Genomic DNA, 24,152 nt, shown 5'->3' on the forward strand with positions numbered 1-24,152 from the left:
CTTGAATGAGTTTTTTGAGAAAGTAACAAAGAGAATTGTTGAGGGCAGAGCGGTAGATGTGATCTATATGGACTTCACTAAGGCATTCGACAAGGTTCCCCATGGGAAACTGGTTAGCAAGGTTAGATCTCACGGAATACAATGAGAACTAGCCATTTGGATACAGAATTGGCTCGAAGATAAAAGACAGAGGGTATTGGTGGAGGGTTGTGTTTCAGACTGGAGGCCTGTGACTAGTGGTGTGCCACAAGAATCAGTGTTGGGTCCACTACTTTTCATCATTTATATAAATGATTTGGATATGAACATAGGAGGTATAATTAGTAAGTTTGCAGATGACACCAAAATTGGAGGAGTAGTGGGCAGCAAAAAGGGTTACCTCAGATTGCAATGGTATTGTGATCAGATGGGCCAATGGGCTGAGAAGTGGCAGATGGAGTTTAATTCAGATAAATGTGAGGTGCAGCATTTTGGGAAAATATATGAGAGCAGGACCTATACACTTAATGGTAAGGTGCTGGGGAATGTTATTGAACAAATAGACTTTGGGTTGCAGGTTCATAGCTTCTTGAAAGTAGAGTCACAGGTAGATAGGATAGTGAAGATGATATTTGGTATGCTTTCCTTTATTGGTCAGAGCATTGAGAATAGGAGTTGGGAGGTCATGTTGTGGCTGTACAGGACATTGGTTAGGCCACTGTTGAATATTGCATGCAATTCTGTTCTAGTTCCTATCAGAAGGATGTTGTGAAACTTGCAAGGGTTCAAAAAAGATATACAAGGATGTTGCCAGGGTTGGATTTGAGCTATGAGGAGAGGCTGAACAGGGTGGGGCTGTTTTCCCTGGAGCAAAGGCTGAGGGGTAACCTCAGGAGGTTTATAAAATCATGAGGGGCATGGATAGGATAAATAGACAAAGGCTTTTTGCTGGGTTGGGGGAGTCCAGAACTAGAGGGCATAGGTTTAGGGTCAGAGGGGAAAAAATATAAAACGGACCTAAGGGGCAACATTTTCATGTAAAGAGTGGTGCATGTATGAAATGTGCTGTCAGAGGAAATGGAGGCTAATACAACTGTAACATTTAAAAGGCACCTGGATGGGTATATGAATAGAAGGGTTTAGAGGGATATGGACTAAGTGTTCCATCTGGGACTAGATTAGGTTGGGATAGCTGGTTGGCATGAACAAGTTAGACTGAAGGGTGATGATTTATTTATCAAAAACTGGAAGATTCACTGCTTAGTGTCCTGGGCCTTTCATAAAATAGAAGAGAATGCCTACAGTGTGGAAACAGGCCCTTTGACCAAGCAAGTCTACATCAACCCGCTGAATATCCCATCCAGACTCATTCCCCTGTTACTCTACATTGACCTGACTACTGCACCTAACCTATACATCCCTGAGCACGGAGCAATTTAACATGCACATCTTTGGATTGTGGAAGGAAACCGGGACACCCAGAGGAAACCCACACAGACACAGGGAAAATGTGCAAACTCCACACCGACCATTGCCTGAGGCTGGAATCAAACCTGGGTCCCTGGCACTGTGAAGTTGCAATGCTATCCACTGAGCCACTGTGCCACCTTCTCGTAAGTCTGTCCCTTCAAACCTCGTGCAAGCTTCCTAAAGTTATAAAATGCAAACATTATCTGAAGCATGGCCACCTCAGTTCAGAACTCTAGGTTCTAAGAGTCTTAAATTCTGGAGGTTTGCATTTAAAACACTCTCTCAACAGTTTGGCTGTAGATGAGGTTCAAATCACTGTTATCAGAATAATTAAGTTAAAAAGAGAGCTTTAACCTTATGAGCTAACGTCCAGAATTTCAAGCAAATTGTGCTGAAAGAGAAGTGTAGTTCACTACAACTTGTTCTAAATCCAAACAAAATTGCTGCAACACAGTCACCATCCCCAGAATATACGACCTAGTGACCAGTTTGTCGACTTTCCTGAATCCCCCCCCCCCCCAACCACCCGGGGAGACCTAGATCTTAAAAAGGAACCGTCAAAGATAACTGTTTTTAAATAAAACACATAGGGTATCACAATATTTGCAAGATTACAGAACAATTATTCATGTACTAAATGGTAGTAAAATATTTTAAAGTTGCATCTGCTTGGAAAAAAAATTCTAGCTGCACTGATTTTTCATGTTAATATTAATAGCACATTCCATAGGTCTGCCTTTCTCTTCAGCTTTTTTTTTTGTTTAAATTATACTTTTGTGAATTTTACAAAGCAATTTCCTTTCGAGGCACTAAACCTAATTGTGTACATTGATGCAATAAAGTATGGGAAGTGCTCCTAAAATGTTTACTACCCTGGTTTAGACTATGTCACACAAAAATGATTAATGTACCCGTGTCACAATACAGTAAGTAGCAAATGTGAGAGTTGGAGTAACGATTCAAGATGTGCATAAGCATAAGGGCCAAGAAGGTGACCAAAAGAAAATGGCCGACATATGAATTTGACTAACTTAGCTATAGCAGCAGCACTAACACATAGTAGGTAGCAGAAGTGGTAAACAAGTTGCAGCTGGACCACAAGGTCAGCAGAAGTCAGAAAACAAGCAGCTAGACAGATAACAGAATAATGAAGCCCCTTGACAGAAAACAAAACCAGACAATGGGCGACCTTACTCATAGCAAAACACGTCCAGGCAGGAAAAACCACAAGGCCGACATTTATGTCAGAAACGAACCTCGTGACTGATAACGAAGGACAACCGTTGAGAAACAACTTGAAGTGGACAATGGGCGGTTGTTAGCTGCCTGGGAAAATTGTAAACACTTGAGGGGGGGCAGGTTGCAAAATTGGGGTAGACAAGTAATGGAAAAGTACCGGTTACTCAAGATTGAGAATCACCTGACTCAACAGGGGGTGGAGTTTAAGGGTATATCAGGGGATGCTTTGTAACGATCAGGGTCCCTTTCTTTGAGGGGTACCCAACTCTGCAGACTTGCTAATTGCTAATAAACTTTGTTTTCCTGAATTTGTCTTGAGCTGACTTTTTACGTCTCTCAACTTGGGGGCTCCTGTCCGGGATCGACACTCCGGCTGCGAGGGGATCGAGAAAGGACATCGGGGAAGGTGCACCCTGCCGAGTTCGGCAGTCCCTGAGTGCTTGCTCGTCGCCCCGCGCGGCTTGAGCGAGTGATATCCGGAAGGCTCAGGAAAACAAAGGAGGGGTGTGGCCGAGGCAGTGGGGACGGTTAACGATCGAGTAATTTCGGTGCACCGAACCCAGGTAAGAAAACTTACAGAGACCGTGTTTCCGGAGGACTGGGGACCTATGGAGTGCCTGTAGATTTTTCTACAGAGACGTGGGACTCAGGAATCTAGAGGCCGGGGCCCGTCTGTGAGAGGTTTTGCAGAGACCTTTTTGCGGAGGTAAGTGGACCTACGGGGTGCCTGTGATCTATTTCACAGAGACGTGGGACACAGAAATCCAAAGACCGGGGGTGCCTGCAAAAGGAACCTGGGCGATCGCGGGACAAAGGTCCGGGAACTGATTAAAGAGTGATAGATTTTCACGGGTCAGCATAGATTTAGTGTGAATTTAAAAGTCCTCGGAAATGGGAAATAAGGAATCAAAAGCAAATAAGGAAGAGGGAGGTCCGAACGTGGATAATGAGAAATACCCCGGGGTACCTAACGATAGTCCGTTAGGAAGAATGTTGAATAATTGGGATCAGGGTAGTAGAAAAGGAAAATCCAGAAAAAAAGATGGTAAAATGTGGTCCCAGAAACCTATTCAGGGAGACTCAGTGTGGTGGCCTAAATTCGGCACTGACGAAGACTGGGTCCGGCAAGCTCTAATTCTATATGTAAATTCAAAATCTAATGTTACTCGGGAAGAGACCGATTACGCCCTTTGTTGGCTACCAGTCACTAATTCTTGCAAAATGAAGATTCAAAAGGGCAGAAAGAATGGGAGCCTTTAGATCATTTACCACCGCCCTACGTGTCCCCCGTCTGCCCCGCAAGATAATCCTTCGGGTGACGAAGGTTCAGGGGAAGGGGAGGCAAATACAGAGGAACAACCGCAAGCCTCAAGAATGACGACTAGGTCTGTTGTAGCCCCATTAAACTCAAATTATATAAGACAACTGAAGTTTATTTTTTTTTACCAGCAGCTTGCAGTAAGACCGACAGAGAGAGAGAGAGAGAGTGCAAGAACTGCTCGCAAAACATTTAACCCTCTGTGATCCGGTTTGAATGCACATTGGTTTGTTGGTGATTGAATGAGGAAGTTTTATTCACTGGAGCTTGAGTTCCAGGATTGTTTTAAATGTGATCTTTACGTAAACTTAACATGATTTATTTTCAATATGTGAAGGACAGTTGTAGTTTCAGTTCAACAGTAGACTGTCGGGAAAAAAAAAGACGATAACTTCCATGGTTATTATCTGAGACCTTGGATTCGGCCATTAGAATTTTTTTAAAAACTTGAATTGACAAATTATTGTAAGACAGCTCTGATTATTTTACGACCTAAAGTATTGTAATTAAGAAATAATTGGTCAGGAGTACATAAGAAAACTAATTTTGGATCTAAATTAGAGTGCTAAATCTGGGTGATTACAGTGGATTTCAAAATTGGGAACTGTATGCATTTTACATTTTAAATATTAAATACTGAATAAATGGACGTAAATATATAAATATGTTTACAAGTTAGGAACAGGCTTTAAAGTTAGTCAAGCATGAATTAATAAATTGGTGTTTGAGGATATGAGAAGCTAGGAACATAGCAATATTTCTTAAAAAAAGGAAGAAAGTATCGACTAAAGTGCCGATAGGGGACAAGGAGATTGGGTTTGTGTGTGACCCCCTCACCAGTGGGGAGGTCGGAACATTTAGAAGGAAATGACGGTCCTGGATGAGAATCCGATAGGATTGTCAGAACAAATTAATTTTGAGGCCCAGTCTGTATATGTGGGCTGAGTTAATGTCTATTTTTGAATATACTATTTACTGGGGGAGAAAGGAGACTTATATGGGGATACTGGATAGGGAAAGTGTTAATTGAGATTAAAAAAACTAGTAGCAGTGCCGGTATTAAGCTTGCCGGACAATTTGGCATGAGAGGGGGATGGTTAGGATTGAAGACAAATATCCCCTTCAGAACCCTAACTGGGACCACCACAATATAGAAGGGTGGAATAATATGTTAGACATGCAAAATTTGATAATCCAAGGGATACAAGCTTGCATCCCCAAACAACAAAATTTAGCCAAGGTTTTCGACCTGAGGCAGGGAAAGGACGAGTCTCCCTGTGCATTCATACACAGATTAAGGGAGTCGGTTAGGAAATGTTCGGGTATAGACCCAGATGGGGAAATAGGATGACGGATGGTAAAGGTTCACTTCGTGACAAAGGCATGGCCTGATATCCAGAAGAAGTTACAGAAGATAGAGGACGGGAACGGTAGAAATGAGTCGGAGTTGTTACAGGAGGTTCAGAAAGTATTTGTATAGAGAGACATAATGGCGGAGGAACGGAAGGCTAAGATAATGGTAGCAGTAGTAAGGGAGGACTGTATGAAAGACAAAAGGAGTCGGATAAATAAGGTGGTTATCTAAATCTGAATATTTATGTCTTTGTGGGCCGGCCCCCCGATAGGAATTTTGTGTTGGTGAAGATTTATGTGTGTCTTTGTGTGTGTAAATTTGATTGTAAAAAAGTCTCTGTGGATGTGAGAATTTGTGTTTGTGTATGGATTTTTTTTTAAAAGGCTTCTCAGCTAACAAGCAGTTTAACACTTTGTGCTCTGGCTTGAATTCATCTGTCTGTTAATGGCTTTATGTGTGAAACTTGTTGTTTGTCATTTGATTCAGTGTGCTATTTTTGATTGTAATTTTATGAATGCTCAACGTTATTTTTTTCTCATGATATGATTTTATTAGAACTTAAGGAGGACCCTGATACTGGGAGAAAACAGCAGTATAGGTGGACGGTCTTAGCTGAAGGTTTTACCGAGTCACCAAACTTGTTTGGACAGATCCTAGAACAAGTTCTTGAGGGCTTGACTTTAAGACCAACTTTAAAGTTAATTCAGTATGTGGACGACCTCCTGTTGTCCGGTCCCACCCAAACTGACACACAGCAGGGAACCAATGATTTATTAAACTACCTTGCAGTGAAGGGATTGCGAGTTAGTCAGAACAAACTACAGTATGTGGAACGGGAAGTAAGATATTTAGAGCATTTGATCAGTCAAGGGCAGAAGAGAATAAGCCCTGAAAGAGTAAAGGGAATTGTAGAATTAGGACTACCCCGAATTAAGAGGGAACTCCGATAGTTCCTGGGTTTGCTAGGTTATTGCAGATTCTGGATATATAATTATGCTACTCTTACAAAAAGACTATACCTGCAGCTAACAGAGGAGGCTCCGGACAGGGTTAAATGGGACCCAGAAGGAAAAATGCTGATTGAAACTTTAAAAAAAAATTAGTTACAGCACCGGTTTTGAGCTTGCCAGATTTTAATAAAGATTTTCGACTCTTTGTTAACGCCAAGCACGGGACGGCTTTTGGGGTCTTGACTCAGGAATGGGGTGGACATAGAAAACCTGTAGCTTTCCTCTCCAGAATCCTAGACCCCGTTTCACGGGGTTGGCCCAAATGTGTACAAGCAGTAGCAGCCACTGCTAAGCTAGTGGAAGAAAGCCAGAAACTTACGTTTGGAGCACCACTGACTGTGATTACTCCTCACCAACTATTCTGAATCAAAAAGCGGGACGTTGGCTCACAGACTCCCGAATCCTGAAATATGAGGCAGTGCTCTTAGATACTCCGGGAGGCACAGAAGGTGTTTGTGAGAAGGGACGATGAGAAGCAGAAGAAGGCGATGAAAATAATGATACAGACGGTGCAAAAAGTCACCGCTGGGAGGAGGGAAAAGGGAGAGCCGTGGCAGGAACAGAAAAGGGGAGAGTCGTGGCAAGAACCGAAGAAAAGGTGGACTGGTCGGATGAGGAGGAGCAGCGATTTAATACTATTAAAAGTAAACTGATCCGAGCTCCGGTATTGGCTTTACCCACCCTGATGGAACCGTTCCAGTTATATGTCAATAGTGCCGGCGGAATTGCCCAAGGTGTGCTTACCCAGCTGCGGGCAGGGAAATGTCAGCCGGTTGCATTCTTGTCTAAAATGTCAGACCCTGTATCATGTGGATGGCCGACCTGTATACAGGCAGTGGCAGCTAAGGCAATGTTAGTAGAAGAGGCCCGGAAGCTTACCTTTGGAGGAAGTATCACGGTATACTCCCCACATTCGGTTAGTACCATACTGGCTCAGAAGGCTCACCGCTGGTTAACGGACTCTCGCATCCTGAAGTGTGAGACGATTCTGATGACCGGGGACGACCTCAAATTTACAAAAGATCTCAGTTGTAACCCTGCCCAGTTTCTATACGGGTGTCCTGCAGAAGGGCAACAGGAACATGATTGTGTGGAATTTGTGGACTTACAGACCAAAAGCCGAGAGGACCTACAAGAGGCCCCTCTGGGTGAGGGACAGGAACTATACATCGACGGGTCCTCCTGATGTATCAGTGGGATACGGTACAGTGGTTATGCTGTCGTGGATGGTGCAACGAAGCAGACGATCGAGTCTGGACGACTGCCCGGGAAATGGTCAGCCCAATCCTGTGAGCTGTACGCCCTCCAGAGGGCCCTGAAGTTGCTGGAAGGAAAAGTCGGGACTATATACCGACTCAAAGTATGCTTACGGAATCGCTCATACTTTCGGGAAAATCTGGAAAGAGCGAGGATTGATAACTTCCCGGGGAAAGGAATTGGCCCACGAACAAATGATCAGCCTAACATTAGAAGCCCTTGCTTTACCAACAGAACTCGCGGTAGTCCATGTACCTGGTCACCAGAAGGGGTCGACACAAGAAGCGATGGGAAACCGGTTGGCAGATGAGGAAGCCAAACGGGCAGCGGTCGAAAAGCCCATCCAATTATTGACATTAATACCACTAAGGGAAGGGCTTGCTAAACAACCCGTCTTCACCCAGAGTGAGATCGATAGAATGAGCCAATTGGGTGCCCGGCTGGAGGCTAATGGGAAGTGGACGGTTCCTGATGGGAGACAAGTACTGAACAAACAGATTACTCGGGGTATTCTTCACCAGTTACACCATCAGACCCATTGGGGTGCTCTCGCTATGTGTGACACCATTTTGCGAGACTTCGTCTGTAAAGGCATTCATACGATTGCTCAGCAAGAAATTTCGGGCTGCGTGACCTGCCAGCGCATCAATAAGAAGGCCATGCGCTCGGCCCCACCTGATGGACAACCCCTTTCTATCCGACCCTCCCAAAGGATCCAGATCAACTTCACCGACTTACCTCAATCCCAGAAGTGGAAATACCTTTTAGTCATTGTTGACCATTTCACTCATTGGGTCGAAGCTTTCCCAACCACAAAAACCGATGCCTCAACTGTGGCTCGACTCCTCCTCGAAAACATTATACCTCGATACGGCATTATGGAATCCATTGACTCTGATCGCGGGCCTCACTTTGTCTCTAAAACGCACAAACTGCTCTGCGACGCTCTACACATACAATGGAACCTTCACTCCCCGTGGCACCCGCAGAGCTCTGGCCGCGTCGAACGCATGAATACTACCTTGAAGACGCAATTGACAAAACTAATGTTGGAAACCAAACTACCATGGCCAAAGTGCCTTCCCATTGCCCTTTTGCGCATACGCACAGCGCCTCGTAAAGACATTGCTCTCTCCCCGTATGAGATGCTCTTTGGAATTCCCTACTGGAGTCAGGTAGACGGGTGTCCCTCTATACAGGGTGGGGACGTTTACTTAAAGCACTATTTACTGGCATTATCCCGTTCTCTTACAGAAATTCGCAAGAAGGGCCTCTTGTCCCAGACGCCACCACTTGACTTTCTCCTGCATGAGGTCGAGCCTGGTGACTGGGTACTCGTTAAGTCTTGGAAATCTGACAAACTCCAGCCACAGTGGGAGGGCCCTTTCCAGGTCTTGCTGACTACCGAGGCAGCAGTACGAACAAAAGAAAAAGGGTGGACTCACGCATCAAGAATAAAGGGTCCTCTTCCGCCAGAAGGAGAGGACACTTGGACGTGCGAGCCGGGGCACAAGCCGTTGGTGGTAACACTGAAAAAGCAGCAACAATGAACTCTATCTGGACTGAAATGTTGGGGGTTTTGTTCTATATGTTTTTATATGTGGGGAAAGCAAAAGGGGAATGTGACAAATGTCGCTCCATAGTTTGATTGAGAGACTCTGAGTTACCAGGCTCTTTTGTATCCCACTCCTCCTATGTAGGATACACCCGATGTTATGATGTTGACACACGGGAAGAATGTTCGGAAGATGGGAAATTGTATTATCAAGTGTTAAATAAGGGGTACTATAGCTTGTCCACCGGCAGAGTCCGTCGTTGCCCGTTCATCAATTATCAGTGGTTGTGCATGTCTAAGGACAGGTTGCAGGGGCATGTTGATAGGGTAAAGGTTACACAGCTGCGTAAGTTAGCTAAGGAACGGGTTCGCAAAAAGAAGGCCATCGCCTCTGAGGCGCAGTCTATTTATAGGGAAGTTGAAGAACGGCTCGCACTCCCCGATGGTGCGCAGAATCTTTTCATTGACTTTACTTCCAGGATAGCTAAGGTATTAAACATAAGTAACTGTTGGGTGTGTGGGGGCCCCGGCATGACTGAACAGTGGCCTTGGACGGGTGAGAGTCTACCGGTTAGGGACTTACTCGAATATAACTGGACGCGAGGGGATAACCGCGCACGACAAGTATGGCACTTGACCTCCTCCCCCGAAGGACACATCTGTGTCGCTAAAGAAGGCTCCATCGTAGTAGGAGCCAGCCCCTGCCGCCATGTTTGGAACTCCACCACCGCGTCTTGGTGGCCTCTCCCTTTCACCTGGTATTTAGCCACACGTTTTATTAAAGGATGCCTTCCTCTTGACTTTGATACCACTTTGTGGAATTGCTCCGGCTCTGCACCATACGAGGGTGTGCCTGGGGTGCGAGAGGCCTGGAGAGACGTTACGACTAAAGGGGGCGCTGCCCCAGATGGGCTGTTTTGGATTTGTGGCAACCGTGCCTATTCCACACTGCCTGCAGTTTGGTCTGGGACGTGTTTCCTAGGTCTCATTCACCCGAAATTTTTCTTGCTACCTCAGTCCGATGGTAATGACTTAGGCGTCAAGCTATTCGATTCCCTTAGACGTCCCTCGCGCTCTCTTACCCCTCCGAACCCCATCACCCTTGCCCTTCCACGGGAACACCTGGGGAAGTGGAGAGATGACTGGCCTCCCGAACGCATTATCAAATATTATGGCCCCGCCACCTGGGCTCAGGACGGTTCCTGGGGCTACCGCACTCCCATCTAATCAAACTGCCCTCGCCCTTGAGCTTTTAGCACGACAGACAAATCAAATGAGGGCTGCTATCTATCAGAACCGTTTGGCCTTGGATTACCTGCTCGCTTCTGAGGGCGGCGTTTGTGGAAAGTTTAACCTCACAAATTGTTGCCTGCAGATTGACGACAATGGTCAGGCAGTTCTTGACATTGCCAACAACATTCGTAAGATTGCTCATGTCCCTGTTCAGACCTGGCGTCCCATGGGTAGTGCTTCCTGGTGGAGTGGCCACTTCGACGGCAGCTGGTGGCGCTCTACCCTTCTATCCCTAACGGGCGTTTTTGCCCTGCTGCTAATCCTTCCTTGCCTGCTCCCCTGCTTTCAGTCCCTAATTCAAAAGAACCTATCCCAGCTTGAGGCCGTGGCCATCCCTCAACATGGGACCCATGAGCTCAAAGTCATGTTGCTTCGCAAGTCTCCTGCCTGACTGATTCCTTATGCACATCTTGAAAAGAAAAAGGGTGGATTGTGAGAGTTGGAGTAACGATTCAAGATGTGCATAAGCATAAGGGCCAAGAAGGTGACCAAAAGAAAATGGCCGACATATGAATTTGACTAACTTAGCTATAGCAGCAGCACTAACACATAGTAGGTAGCAGAAGTGGTAAACAAGTTGCAGCTGGACCACAAGGTCAGCAGAAGTCAGAAAACAAGCAGCTAGACAGATAACAGAATAATGAAGCCCCTTGACAGAAAACGAAACCAGACAATGGGCGACCTTACTCATAGCAAAACACGTCCAGGCAGGAAAAACCACAAGGCCGACATTTATGTCAGAAACGAACCTCGTGACTGATAACGAAGGACAACCGTTGAGAAACAACTTGAAGTGGACAATGGGCGGTTGTTAGCTGCCTGGGAAAATTGTAAACACTTGAGGGGGGGCAGGTGTCCAGCTGCGCTTGCAAAATTGGGTTAGACAAGTAATGGAAAAGTACCGGTTACTCAAGATTGAGAATCACCTGACTCAACAGGGGGTGGAGTTTAAGGGTATATCAGGGGATGCTTTGTAACGATCAGGGTCCCTTTCTTTGAGGGGTACCCAACTCTGCAGACTTGCTAATTGCTAATAAACTTTGTTTTCCTGAATTTGTCTTGAGCTGACTTTTTACGTCTCACAGCAAAGGCTCACATTATTTTACAATTTCATCTTGTTGGTCCAGCTTACACAAATTACTCACATATAAATTTGTAAACGCATTTTCAATTCAGCCAATTCCTGAGTTTTAAAAACCAATGCAGATGAAAAATGTCATTGGGCAAGCTCCAGAGATCCATGCTATATGTAGCTAAAATGTTATGGCAACTACAGTGAGATACAAGCTTGTATTTCAGGGAACATACACACCTTCAATATTTTTGTTTTTAGTCCCAGCGCTCCACCACACTTTTCTTCAATTTGCAAATGTTCGGAAATGGAGCACTTTTGGGAGGTGATAATCTTTTCATTTACCACACACAAAACTTCTCTTTTTTCACGGGTTTGCTGGACAAAAGGGTGATCCAAATTTAAAGGCCTGGAAAAGCAAGTAAGGGAAATTACTTTTTTTTTTCTTTCATTGCCACTAACCTTTATACTAGTCACATGTAGATGTGAGCAAGTATCAAAAGTATTCTCGAAAGTAGGCCTGTTTAAAAAAAGCAAGTCAGACACTGGAAATTCTGCAATGGATGATGCATCTTCAAACTCCCCTGACCATAGCTATAAAGCAGAAGTCAGGAGTGTGATATAACATTCTCCATTGCCTGAACAGTGCAGCTTCAACAACACAAGAAGCCTGAAATTATCCAAGTGGAATGCAGTACACATGATCAGTCTCCCACACAACACTTTAAACATTCGATCCCTCCTCCATCAATGCACAGCGTGAAATATCTCCAAGATGAAGTACAGAAAATCTCAGTCTCATTAGAATGCACTGTTCTTTGACTATTACCGGGCCAAAAACGTGGCTTCCTAACAACACTGTGGATGTAACTACCAAAAGTACCACAGCATTCAAGAGGGCAACTCTGCAGCATTTTATCAAGTGCAATTGGAGTGGACAACAAATGTAGTTTTTGCTAGCAACCCTTTTATCCACAAAAACAAGGTGAAAGTTGACTGTAAAGATTGTCTCGAATACTTTATGCTATATTACATAATGCCCAATGTGATAGTTAGGGAAAAGGCTGTCAAACAGCAGTGAGAAAAAGCACTTTACATAGTCTTAGGGTGTCTCAATATAATGAAGTACTTTGGACGTGCGGTGACTGATGTAATATAGTATTATCAACAACCTGTTTGTGCCCAGCAAGATCCCAAAAAAGGCAATTAAATAGAATAACCAGATCATATGTTTTTGAGTGTTGCTTGAGTGATAAATATTGACCTGGATACTGGGAGAGCTCTCCAGCTTATTTTTAGCTGAGTGTCAAATGATCGTTTATACCTGCACAAGATGGCAGAAGGGACATTTTGATGTCACATCCAAATGTCAAACAGCATGGCGCTTTTTCAGTACAGCATTACACTGCTCACCTAATTTAAGGGGGTCAAGTACCTGGAATGGGAATTAAGCCCTGAAACGAGAGGAGTGAGCACTGTTACTGAGCTCAACTTATGCATGTTGATCAGCCAAAAATTGATGGAACTTTAGAAAAACTTAATGTTTTGCCTTTATTCATGTAATAATTTATTTTAAAAATGAAAAACTTTAAAAACATTACAATGCACTAAATCAGAAGACTAACATTGTTACAAATGAGGTTTATGGAATTGTTTTCATTACTGTGTCTTGAATGTAGGATAAAACTGAAGGAGTCATGTAACTTGTTCCAAAACTTGCCTACCGGAGACCTCAGTAATGTAGCTGTTAAAGGTTGTACTGCTGGACTGAGGTGCAAGGTGTTCACATTAGGAGACAATGACAGTAGCATCTATATTTACAATAGTTTGGCTGTATCATGTCCACAAGACATGAAAGAGATTACAACTTGTTTAAAACAAAAAAAACTGTACTTCATTTTAATAATAGACTTAGCGGGACTTTAAATGGCTACTACAGACCACAGAAATGTAAGCAGATACTTAGAGTCATAGAGATTTACTGTATTTAGATTGTACAGCAGAGGAAAAATTGAGGGGATTTGAAAGGCAGCTGAATGATTTGCTATATTTAGATGAGGGGGTGAATATTCAGGAAAACCCTCAACATGAACCTACAATGCTGGGGTAAAAATTAGAAGGGTGGAAAAAAAGTAGAATGGGGGTAAACCATCACAGCTAAATATCATTTTGAACTGGGTCTGAGAAATCAAAAGTCTCCCTGAGGGACACTGCAAATACAATAGTGAAGTGAGATTTTTGGTTATATAAAAAGTAGGAGAAAGCTGTTCTTAAGTTTAACATTAAGACTGCTTACAAAATAATCTTGAGTCACTGTTGCTTTCGGTGTGCTTCTTACAATTGGTATCTTGAAACAGGAAATCTTGTTGTGTCAACTGGAAGTTTGAATTTCCTTTTTTAAAATTAGAGGAATTACAACATTGATAGCATTATGACCAGTCTATTCCACCCAATAATTCTGAAATATTTGACCAGTTTTGGAAATTCTGGGGACAAAATGCTGGATTTTAAAAATTACATTTGCAATTTATTATTAAGATGGGAGGTGGCGAGTATGTTTATCAGCATGTTTCTCCCTCAAACAAAACAATAAGTTATTCACTAGTATATCTGGGTTTTCAGAAAGACACCCTTCATTGTATGAGAAAACTATTCAATGTCAATTGGTCCGAGACAGGGACAGGGTTCCCTGACACCAATTGAGAGGCTTTAGAAACAGAACACAGAAAAAAAAACAAAACTGTTGGATTTCTGGATAAGAGTCTGTACAGGCAGGCACATTGTTGCAAGGCATGAGAAACTCAGTGATGCAGGGAGAGCATCTCTATTCAGTCTATTGAATAAGAGGCAGGAGATTTATTTAAATCAAGTAAGGCCGCCCACTGGTATGGGGATAACATGAAAAATTGTTGAGTTTATACCATGAGAGAAACTTAAGCTGTGCAACTTAACAAATTGGATCTTATACCCTGCTCAGTATATTTTATTATTGAAACCAAACTTCATATCATCTTGGTCTTCAGTTCTCTTTTAAACTAATTAAAGAGGAAACCCTGAGAGAGCATACATTCCAGAACTTAAGGATTGATTTTCCTTCAGTTCAGGTTATGCTAATTCACAAGGGGATATGGATATAGACAACATAAGGGAGTGACTACTACCAATGAAACTGAAAATGTGCCCATGGAAGACCAATCTACATTTGTAGACAATCATATTTAAATAACACTGGAGTCTAATATTACCCAAGAATGAAATGAAAATAATTCCTGATCCTGAATTGACTATCCAGGAACAAATCCACTGTGGTAATACTGGAGAGATATGGAGAGTTACATTTTCGTTACTGTTTCATTCAAATTCATGCGATAACATCGACAGAAGAATTCCAAAGTATAAGAAACCATGAAGAAGATTGCGTGTCATCGAACAATTAATGTCTGTGTAACTACTGTATAGCATCATGCAAACTATTAAGTTAAATTTGGAAATTTACACCTGTTACTTTATTAAGGAATAGAGCATCCCTTAAATTGCTGTATCAATTTCAGTATAAAATGAATTTTTTTAAAATGTTCTGAAGGGTCACTGAGCTTAATAACTCTGTTTACTCTCTACACATACTGTAAGACCTGCTGAGATTCTGTTTTTGTGCGTTTCAGATTTCCAGTAACTATAATTCTTGTTTAATGTTATTAATAACTGTCAACAACTGTTAAATTGACTTGGTTTTGTCTGATATTGTTTTGTGGCAACACAAATAAGCGATGTACCTGTTGTCATTTACCTTTTCTCAGCAATTTTTAAAAGCTGACTCAGATCAATTTCTTGCTTCTTCAGGTTTCCAAAAGAAGATTCCAGTGCCACCGAGTCCTGACCTTCCAGGCTGAAGCTTAAATTGGCAATCTCAGCTTCTGTACCTGCCTCCACATTGTCTCCAAATTTTCCTTCATACTTGAGAAAGTCTGATTCAGTGACAGCTGCAAAACAAGGACCTTTTCAGCTCAATTACTGAAAGGACAAGTGAGCATTGTAGCAGTTACTAACATATGACTGGTCCCCAGCATGCTTTCAATTAATCATACATAAGCCAATTGTTTGGGTGAAGCCTCATGAATTTATGGCGACATTATTTGCTTATGAAAGTATATGACAAATAAATACAAAACAAAAATCAATTCAGTAAATCCATTTTGTTATATGGAGAGGGGACATAATGGGAGTCTGCTATCTTCGGTTAAAGTAAATAAGAATTGTTAGGCCTTACAATAGAATCACAGAATGAAGCTATTTAGTCTGTCATGCCCTCCCGGGTTCTCTGAAGGAGCAATTCAACCAGTACCTAGCTCCTTCATAGTCATTGTGTCAAAATCCATCCATCAAAAGCTTTCTTGCTAATAACACTGAATTATACCTGAAACATTGCAACAATTCAAGAAGGAGGCTCACCACCATCCTCTCAAGGGCAATTAGAAATTGACAAGAAAATGCTTTCTTTGCAAAACAAACAACACCCACAAACCATGAACGAACAATAAAAATCACTCCCATAATCCTTCACTTTCTTCTTTATTCAGATAATGGTCCTCTAATATCTAGAATGCCACTATTCATTTAATCTGCACTCCTCTCAACCTTGGGTAGTGCATTCCAAATTGTAACTATACCCTGCACTAAAAATAGCTTTAACCCAATTACCATTGCTCCTTTTTCCAATTACACAAAATCAATGTCCTCTCATTTTCAATCCTCCCACTAAAGTTTCCCAGATCCCCATGATTTTGAATACCGCTATCAAATCTTCTTTCATACTTCTCTTTTCCAAAGTAAACAATACCAACTTCCTCATCCCTATCGACAAAAAGTCCCTCATTACTGGAAACATCCTCATCTTTTCTTCAAACGTCATCTTCTAGCTCACCACTTGATGGTGAGCAAAAATAGTCAGGAAACCCTCATACTCCGAGTTTGATTGTAGAAAATGTTCAAAGATTGGTTGAAGTACATTTTTCAAAAAGGTAACGATCAATACAATTTTTAAAAAAAGGGGTTTAGCCCAGTACTTTATTCCTAATCAAGTATGCAATATACGATTTTACATTCTTTACAACCTAATAATAAATTGTTTTAAAATCAAGCCTTTTGATCCATCTTTCTTTTTCATTTAATTCACATCACCCTATTAACTATAAGGATTTGGTTACATTCTTCATTTTGTTACCAACAACGTCTCTTCTTCATCAGGCAGCTGAGGAAATTTGACATGACGGCGAATGCCAGCTTTTATAGGTGTGCCATCGAGAGCATTCTGTCTGGATGTATCACTACCTAGTATTGCAACTATACCATTCACGATCGGAGACTGTTACAGAGAATGGTGAACTCGGCCTGGACAATCACAAAGGCCAACCTCTCATGTACAGAATCCATCTACCAGGCCCACTGTCAAGGAAAGGCCGCCAGCGTTCTCAAAGATCCATCCCACCCTGGCAATGTTTTTCTACAACCTCTACCATCGGGAAGAAGGTACAGAAGCTTGAACACCAGCCAGTTTCGAACCAGTTTCTACCCTGCTGTTGTTAGAATATTGAATAGACTCACAAAATCTTAATATTCGCCTCTACCTGGGTTTTTGATCTTGCCATTGTTTACCTATTATTATTTACTTATCTATGCTACTTAACTCTGATCTGCTTGTATTGCTTGCAAGACAAAGTTTTTCACTGTATCTTGGTACACGTGACAATAAATTCAATTCAATTCAATTATGTGGCACTACCACCACGCTAAATGAGAAAGACTTCAATCAGATCTAGAAGCTCGAAACTGGGCATCCACTAAACACTTTGGGCCAGCAACAGCAGAATTGTACTCGACAATCTCTAATCTTTTGGTCTCGCACATTCCCCACTCTACCATCAAACCAGGAATTCAATGCTGGTTCAATGAAGAATGCCAGGAGCAGCACAAAGCATACTTAAAAACAAGGTGTCAACCTGGTGAAGCTACAACATAGGAATACTTGTATACCCCACAGCATTTGCAGGAAATAATAGAAGAACTAAGCAATTCCACAGCATCGGATTAGAACAAAGCTCTGAAGCCCTATCACATTCCAATTGTGAATGTTGGTGGACAATTATATGTAATGGACAATCAAGAGGATGAGGTGGTGACTCCCCAAATATCTCCATCCTCACCCAACACATCAAGGCAAAAAACAAGGCTTAAGTATTTGCACCCATATTCCAGAAGGGCCAACTGAATGGTCATCTCAACCTCCCCTGAGATTCCCAACAATACAGATATGAGTTTTTAACGAATTGGATTCTTGGTATCACTTGGAATGAAATAACTGAAAGCAGAGATCCTGACGACAACAGCATTATAGAAGCAGCAACAGTACTGAAGATGTGCTCCAGAAGAAGCCGTATGCTGAGACAGGTTGTTCCGGGCAGCCACACCAGCACTGCCCTGGCAACAAGGATAATTGCTGAGTGTGGTGCTGGAAAAGCACAGCAGGTCAGGCAGCATCCAAGGAGCAGGAGAATAGACATTTCAGACATAAGCCCTTCATCAGGAATGATACATCTGCAGTCCTCACTTTCTCCTAACAAGGATAACTGCTCAGATTTGTCCTTTGTGCAAAAAGCAAGATAAATCCAACTTGGCCAATGACCAAAGTGATGAAAGGGGTTGTCAATAGTACTATCAACTGGCACTTCATAAGGGAGGCAATGGCCTCGTGGTATTATCGCAAGACTATTAATGCAGAAACACAGCTAATGGGGACTTGGGTTTGAATCCCAACAAGGCAGATGGTGGAATTTGAATTCAGTAAAACATATCTGGAATTTAAGATTCCACTGATGACCTTGAAACCATTGCCAATTGTCAGAAAAACGCACACGACCTATCATTTGCCTCAGAGAAGGAAATCTGCCATCCTCACCTGGTCTGGCCTACATGTGACTCCAGACCTACAGCAATGTGGTCAACTCTCAACAGCCCTCCAAAATGACCTAGCAAGCCACTCAGTTGTATCAATCACAACAAACGTCTTAAAAGTGAAACCAGATTGTCCAATGGACATTGAACTAGGCACAGAAAGTACAACAACCAGAAACAGTCCTGTCATCCTGCAAAGTTCTCCTTAATAACATCTGGGATCTAGTGACAAAATTGGGGGAGCTGTCTACTAGACTAGTCCAGCAACAGCCTGACATTGTCTGTAAGGTATGATTCCATGAATGTGACTATATCCCACATACCACAGTCACCCTTCTGAATGCATCCTGTTCCATCTGCAGGATCAATCCAGCACAGTGGTAAAACATCAGCAGGGAATTGACCTGGGAATCCTCAATTTGACTCCAGAGCCCAGGAAGTCTCATGGTTTCAGGTTAAAAGAATGCAAGGAAATCTCCTGCTGTTTGCCACATACTATCATCCCTTGGCTGATGAATCTGTATTCCACCATATTGAACAATGTTTGGAGGAAGCACTGGAGGGTGACAGGGACGTAAAATGTACTCTGGGTGGTGGATTTCAAATGCCCAGCACCAAGAGTGGGCCGGCAACAGCACTACTGTTCGAACAGGTCGGGTCCTAAGGCCATAACTGCCAGGCTGGGTCTATGGCAAGGACCAACAAAAGGGAAAAACATGCTTGACCGCATCCTTACCAAATATGGTGGCTACAGATGCATCTGTCCATGACAGTATTGGTAAGAGCAACCAATGCACAGTCCTTGTGGAGACAAGGTCTCGCCTTCACATTAAGAATATCCTCCATCATGTTGTGTGGTACTATAACTGTGCTAAATGGGACAGACTTCAAACACATCTAAAACAGAACCTGGGTCTGTCATGAACATGTGGCTTCCGACCTTATTACAGTCTTGTTCCAAGCACGAACAAAAGAGCAGAACTTGCCCTTGTCATCAAGACCACATTTGACTGAGTGCATCAAGGAACCCTCAATCTTGAGTCAACAGTAATCAGGGAAGAATTCTCTACTGGTTGCAATTGTATTGAATACACAGGAAGATGGTTGTTGTCAGAGAAAGTGTGGACTGCAGGCTCTGGAGTTCAGTCCAAAGGTGCAGCGCTGGAAAAGTACAGCTGGTCAGGCAGCATCTGAGGATCAGGAGAGTCAACGTTTCAAGCATAAGCTCTTCATCAGGAATGTTGTTGTGGTTGTTGGAAGTCAGTCAGCTGAGATGGTGGAGATCAGGTCATCTTTCCAGGACCTTCTCAGGATAGTGTCCTCAGCCCAACAATCTTCAGCTGCTTCATTAAACTTCCTTCTATCATAAGGTCAGAAGTGGGAATGTTCACTGATGATTACACAATGTTCAGCAACATTTGTATCTCCTCAACTACTGAAGCAGTCCAAATGCAACAAATTAATAAGTGGCAAGTAATATTGCTGTATGACAGCAGGACAGAGGCTGGGAAAACTGCAAGTAACTCACCTGCTGACTCCCCAAAGCCTGTCCACCATCTACAAAGCACAAATGGAACGTTAAAAATAATCCCACTTACTTGGACCAGTGCACCTCCAATAACACTCCAGTAGCTTGATACCAACTAAACAAAGCAGACCACTTGAGTAGCAGCAGTGTGTACTATCCACAAGGCGCACTGCAGAATTTCATCAAGGCTCTTTCAGCAGCACCTTTCAAACTCATGATTTTTACCACCAAGAAGCACAACAGCAGGGAATACATAACCGCTGTTCCTTCAGCACTGCTGGCTCAAAATCCTGCAAGTGTCTTCCAAACAGCACTATATCCAACACTCAAAGGACTACAGGTCACGTGCAGCTCACCACCTGCTCCAAGGTAATTAGGAATAGGCAATAAACATTGGCCTTGCCAGTGACACCCACATTCTATGAACAAATGAAAAGCTATTGTTCATATTAATTCCTGTGATTTTAGTGCTCCTGTTAGCAGTGTTCAGCTCATAAAAACATAAAAACATTTCTGGTCACAGTGTTTGAAATAAATGAGCAGAAGCCACAAACTACCTTACTTGCTCAGTTTCAAGAGCTGTCACAGCCCTCTCCAAACAATTAAACATCAATTCAGGAAGCGTTGGCTTTAGTTCAGGATTCCCAAGAGGACAGCGGTGTATTGTCGCCAAAGAGGATATTTGTACTTTGTACTGTTTTCAGATAAATGGCTTGATTGAAATTCAGCCAAAGGTGAAAATTTGGAGTGTTACTGGTTTTAAAATGGCAGTGAAGAATATAATGAGAGATAATTGTTTGATAACACACAAGTGAGAGGAAGGTACAAAAGGAGTGTTAGAATAGATGCTTCAGAATTTTACAACAGCCCAGTTGAGTTCTAGTTTCACTCAGACATGAATCATGCCCTGTCCACCTTTCCTTCTGTATCTGTCAGGTAGGAGGGCAAAACTTCCAAAGCTGACTCTACCTGCCATTTTCAAAGCTCCACAGCACTGCCTCAACTGTACAAAGAAATTTCCACTTCTAAACTCGATCAATTTATTTTTCAACCTTTTCTACTTCCTAAAACTCACTTTTAAATAAAACTTCATGCAGCATGTATTCTTCTTTTTGCTGTGGATGAAGTTAAGACCGCAAGTTGTTCTGTACATATCAGAAAATCTACGGCCACAGAAAGGAATCACTTCCCTCATGCCCAACATTTTACTAAGTCTCGACACTAAGTACTTGGAAATCAACCAAAAATCCATACCAGGTTTGATGGAACTGTCACCCATCAATATGTCTTGAAGGGTAAACGTGGATGGATAATATTTTGGTTTTTGCCAGAACCATCCCTTCCTCCTTTTTGTTACCAGATTCAGAAGTTGCAGTTTGTCAGAATCATTCAGGCTGTGAACAGGGATCAGGTCACCACTGCTCTCAATCTGTTTCACAAAACTGCTGGTCGCTTTTGCAAACATCTTCAGGAACTAACCACAAGCCTAAAACAAAAAAAGACAATTAAAACTCTTGTTGCCATAGACTTAATCATCATTTAACAGAGGACCTGTGCTCAGGCCCACGAAAGTTACACCTTGGGGTGGTTCAAGGCCACAAAGCAGTCCTGACGTGTACATGTCTCGAGAGAGAGAATTAGGCCCAGGCCATTTGAATGCAAGGGCCCTACAACAAAATCTAGTTGTACTTTTGCACATCTGTGCGCAACGTTCTTGTAGCATTTGTGTAAGCTTGAAAAAAAAAGTAGAAAATTAACCAAATTTCAAAATGAAATTAGAAGCCATACATTAGGTTAAACGATAATTCCTATTCTACATAGACCTGATCTAAAACTTAAAGATCTAAACTGGAGTAATTTCAATTTTGACAGTATTAGGCAAGAACATTCAAAAATTGATCGGAAGAGGTTATTTGCAGGTAAAGGGATGGTTGGAGAGTGGGAGGCCTTCAAAAATGAGATAATGACTCCAGAAGCATTATGTCCCTGTTAGTGTGAAGGATAAAGTTGGTAAATGTAGGGAATGCTGGATGACTGGAGAAATTGAGGTGCTGGCCAACAAAAAGTAAGAAGCATGCGTCAGGTACAGACAGCTGGGATCAAGTGAATCCCTGCAGCTGTATAAGGGCAAGAGGAGTCTATTGAAGAGGGAAATCAGGAGGGCAAAAAAGGGACATGAGATAGTTTTGACAAACAGGATTAAGGAGAATACAAGGAGATCTTACAAATATACGAAGGACAAACAAGTAATAAGGGAGAAAATAGGGGCCCTTAAAAGATCAACAAGGCCATCCATGTGTGGAACTGCAGAAGATGAATGAGATACTCTGAAGTATTTAGCATCAATGTTTACCGTGGAGAAGGGCTGGAAGCTGGAAGACTTGGAAAAATAAATAGCGATATCTTGAAAAATATCCACATTACAGACAGTGATGCTGGACACCTTAAATGTAGACCTTGCCGACGATACAAAGTTAGGTGGACAGGCAGGTAGTACAGAGGAAGTGGGGAGGCTGCAGAAGGATCTAGACAGTTTGGGAGAGTGGTCCAGGAAATGGCTGATGGAATTCAATGTGAGCAAACGCGAGGTCTTGCACTTTGGGAAAAAGAATACAAGCATGAACTACTTTCTAAACGGTGAGAAAATTCATAAAGCCAAAGTACAAAGGGATCTGGGAGTGCTAGTCGAGGATTCTCTAAAGGTAAACATGCAGGTTGAGTATGTGATTAAGAAAGCAAATGCAATGTTGTCATTTATCTCAAGAGGGTTGGAATATAAAAGCACCGTTGTGCTACTGAGACTTTATAAAGCTTTGTTTAGGCCCCATTTGGAGTAGTGTCCAGTTTTGGTCCCCACACCTCAGGAAGGATGTACAGGCACTGGAGCATGTCCAGCAGAGATTCACACGGATGATCCCTGGAATGGTAGGTCTAACATACGAGAAACGGCTGAAGATCCTGGGATTGTATTTATTGGAGTTTAGAAGATTAAGGGGAGATCTAATAGAAACTTACAAGATAATGCATGGCTTGGAAAGGGTGGACGCTAGGAAATTGTTTGCGTTAGGCGAGGAGACTATGACCCGTGGACACAGCCTTAGAATTAGAGGGGGTAAATTCAGAACAGAAATGCGGAGACATTTCTTCAGCCAGAGTGTGGTGGGCCTGTGGAATTCATTGCCGCAGAGTGCAGTGGAGGCCAGGACGCTAAATGTCTTCAAGGCAGAGATTGATAAGTTCTTGATGTCACAAGGAATTAAGGGCGACAGGGAGAATGCGGGTAAGTGGAGTTGAAATGCCCATCAGCCATGATTGAATGGCGGAGTGGACTCGATGGGCCAAATGGCCTTACTTCCACTCCTATGTCTTATGGTCTAATTCATAAAAGGTGGATAAAACCCTGGGACCTGATCAGATGTTGCCCAAAACTTTGTGGGAAACCAGAGAAGTGATTGTTGGGCCCCTTCTTGGAAGGCTAGAAGGTGATTAATGTGTTGCCATTATTTTAGAACGGTGGTGAGGAAAAGTCACGGAATTGTAGACTGGAGAGCCTGACATTAGTGCAAGGTGAGGCGTTGGAGGGGATTTGGAAGGGCAAGATTTACATGTATTAGGCAAGGACATTGCTATGTTTTATTGCATTCTCCCAGTGTCTGCGTGGGTATCCTCCTGGTGCTCCAGTTTCCTCTCTCAGCCAAAGATGTGTGGGTCAGGTGTAATTGGCCACGCTAAATTGCCCACATTGCCAGGTGCATTAGTCAGGGGTAAATATGGGGTTCTGAGTGGGTTACACTTCAGAGGGTCAGGTATGGACTTGTTGGGCCGAAAGGCCTGTTTCCACACTGTAGGGAATCTAATCTGAAACTGTAATGGTTCCAGTTTTGAACTGTGTTATATAAAACATGAAGTGGTTCTGCCGAAGTAATCGCTGCCACAATACAGACGGAAAGTCTTGGGTACTTAACGGATCATACGAGATCTCTGGAGAGAGGTCAGGGGTTCAGGTCGGTGACCTTAAACTTTATATTTCAGCATCAGCGTAATTTTACTTCTTAATTACTACAATTTGTTTCGTTTCATTTCATTTGCAGATCGTTGTATTTACACGTTACCCTCTATTTTTTTAGGA

The 24,152-nt window shown here is 42.7% G+C and overlaps 1 protein-coding gene across 2 annotated transcripts in view; it reads right to left on the reverse strand.

Moving 5' to 3' along the window:
- gsdmeb (gasdermin Eb) overlaps positions 1–24,152 on the reverse strand; it is a 46,776-nt gene that overhangs the window by 22,042 nt on the left and 582 nt on the right. For both annotated transcript variants that reach the window (XM_060825343.1, XM_060825344.1), the window contains exons 2-4: positions 21,278–21,509; positions 15,335–15,527; positions 11,788–11,956 (exon numbers count right to left, since the gene is read on the reverse strand). In XM_060825343.1, the coding sequence (XP_060681326.1) occupies positions 11,788–11,956; positions 15,335–15,527; positions 21,278–21,488 (573 nt within the window). In that variant the 5' untranslated portion in view covers positions 21,489–21,509. The remainder of the gene's footprint in view (positions 1–11,787; positions 11,957–15,334; positions 15,528–21,277; positions 21,510–24,152) is intronic.

This window comes from Hemiscyllium ocellatum, chromosome 5, assembly GCF_020745735.1.
Source record: "Hemiscyllium ocellatum isolate sHemOce1 chromosome 5, sHemOce1.pat.X.cur, whole genome shotgun sequence".
In the NCBI taxonomy this organism is placed as follows: Eukaryota; Metazoa; Chordata; class Chondrichthyes; order Orectolobiformes; family Hemiscylliidae; genus Hemiscyllium; species Hemiscyllium ocellatum.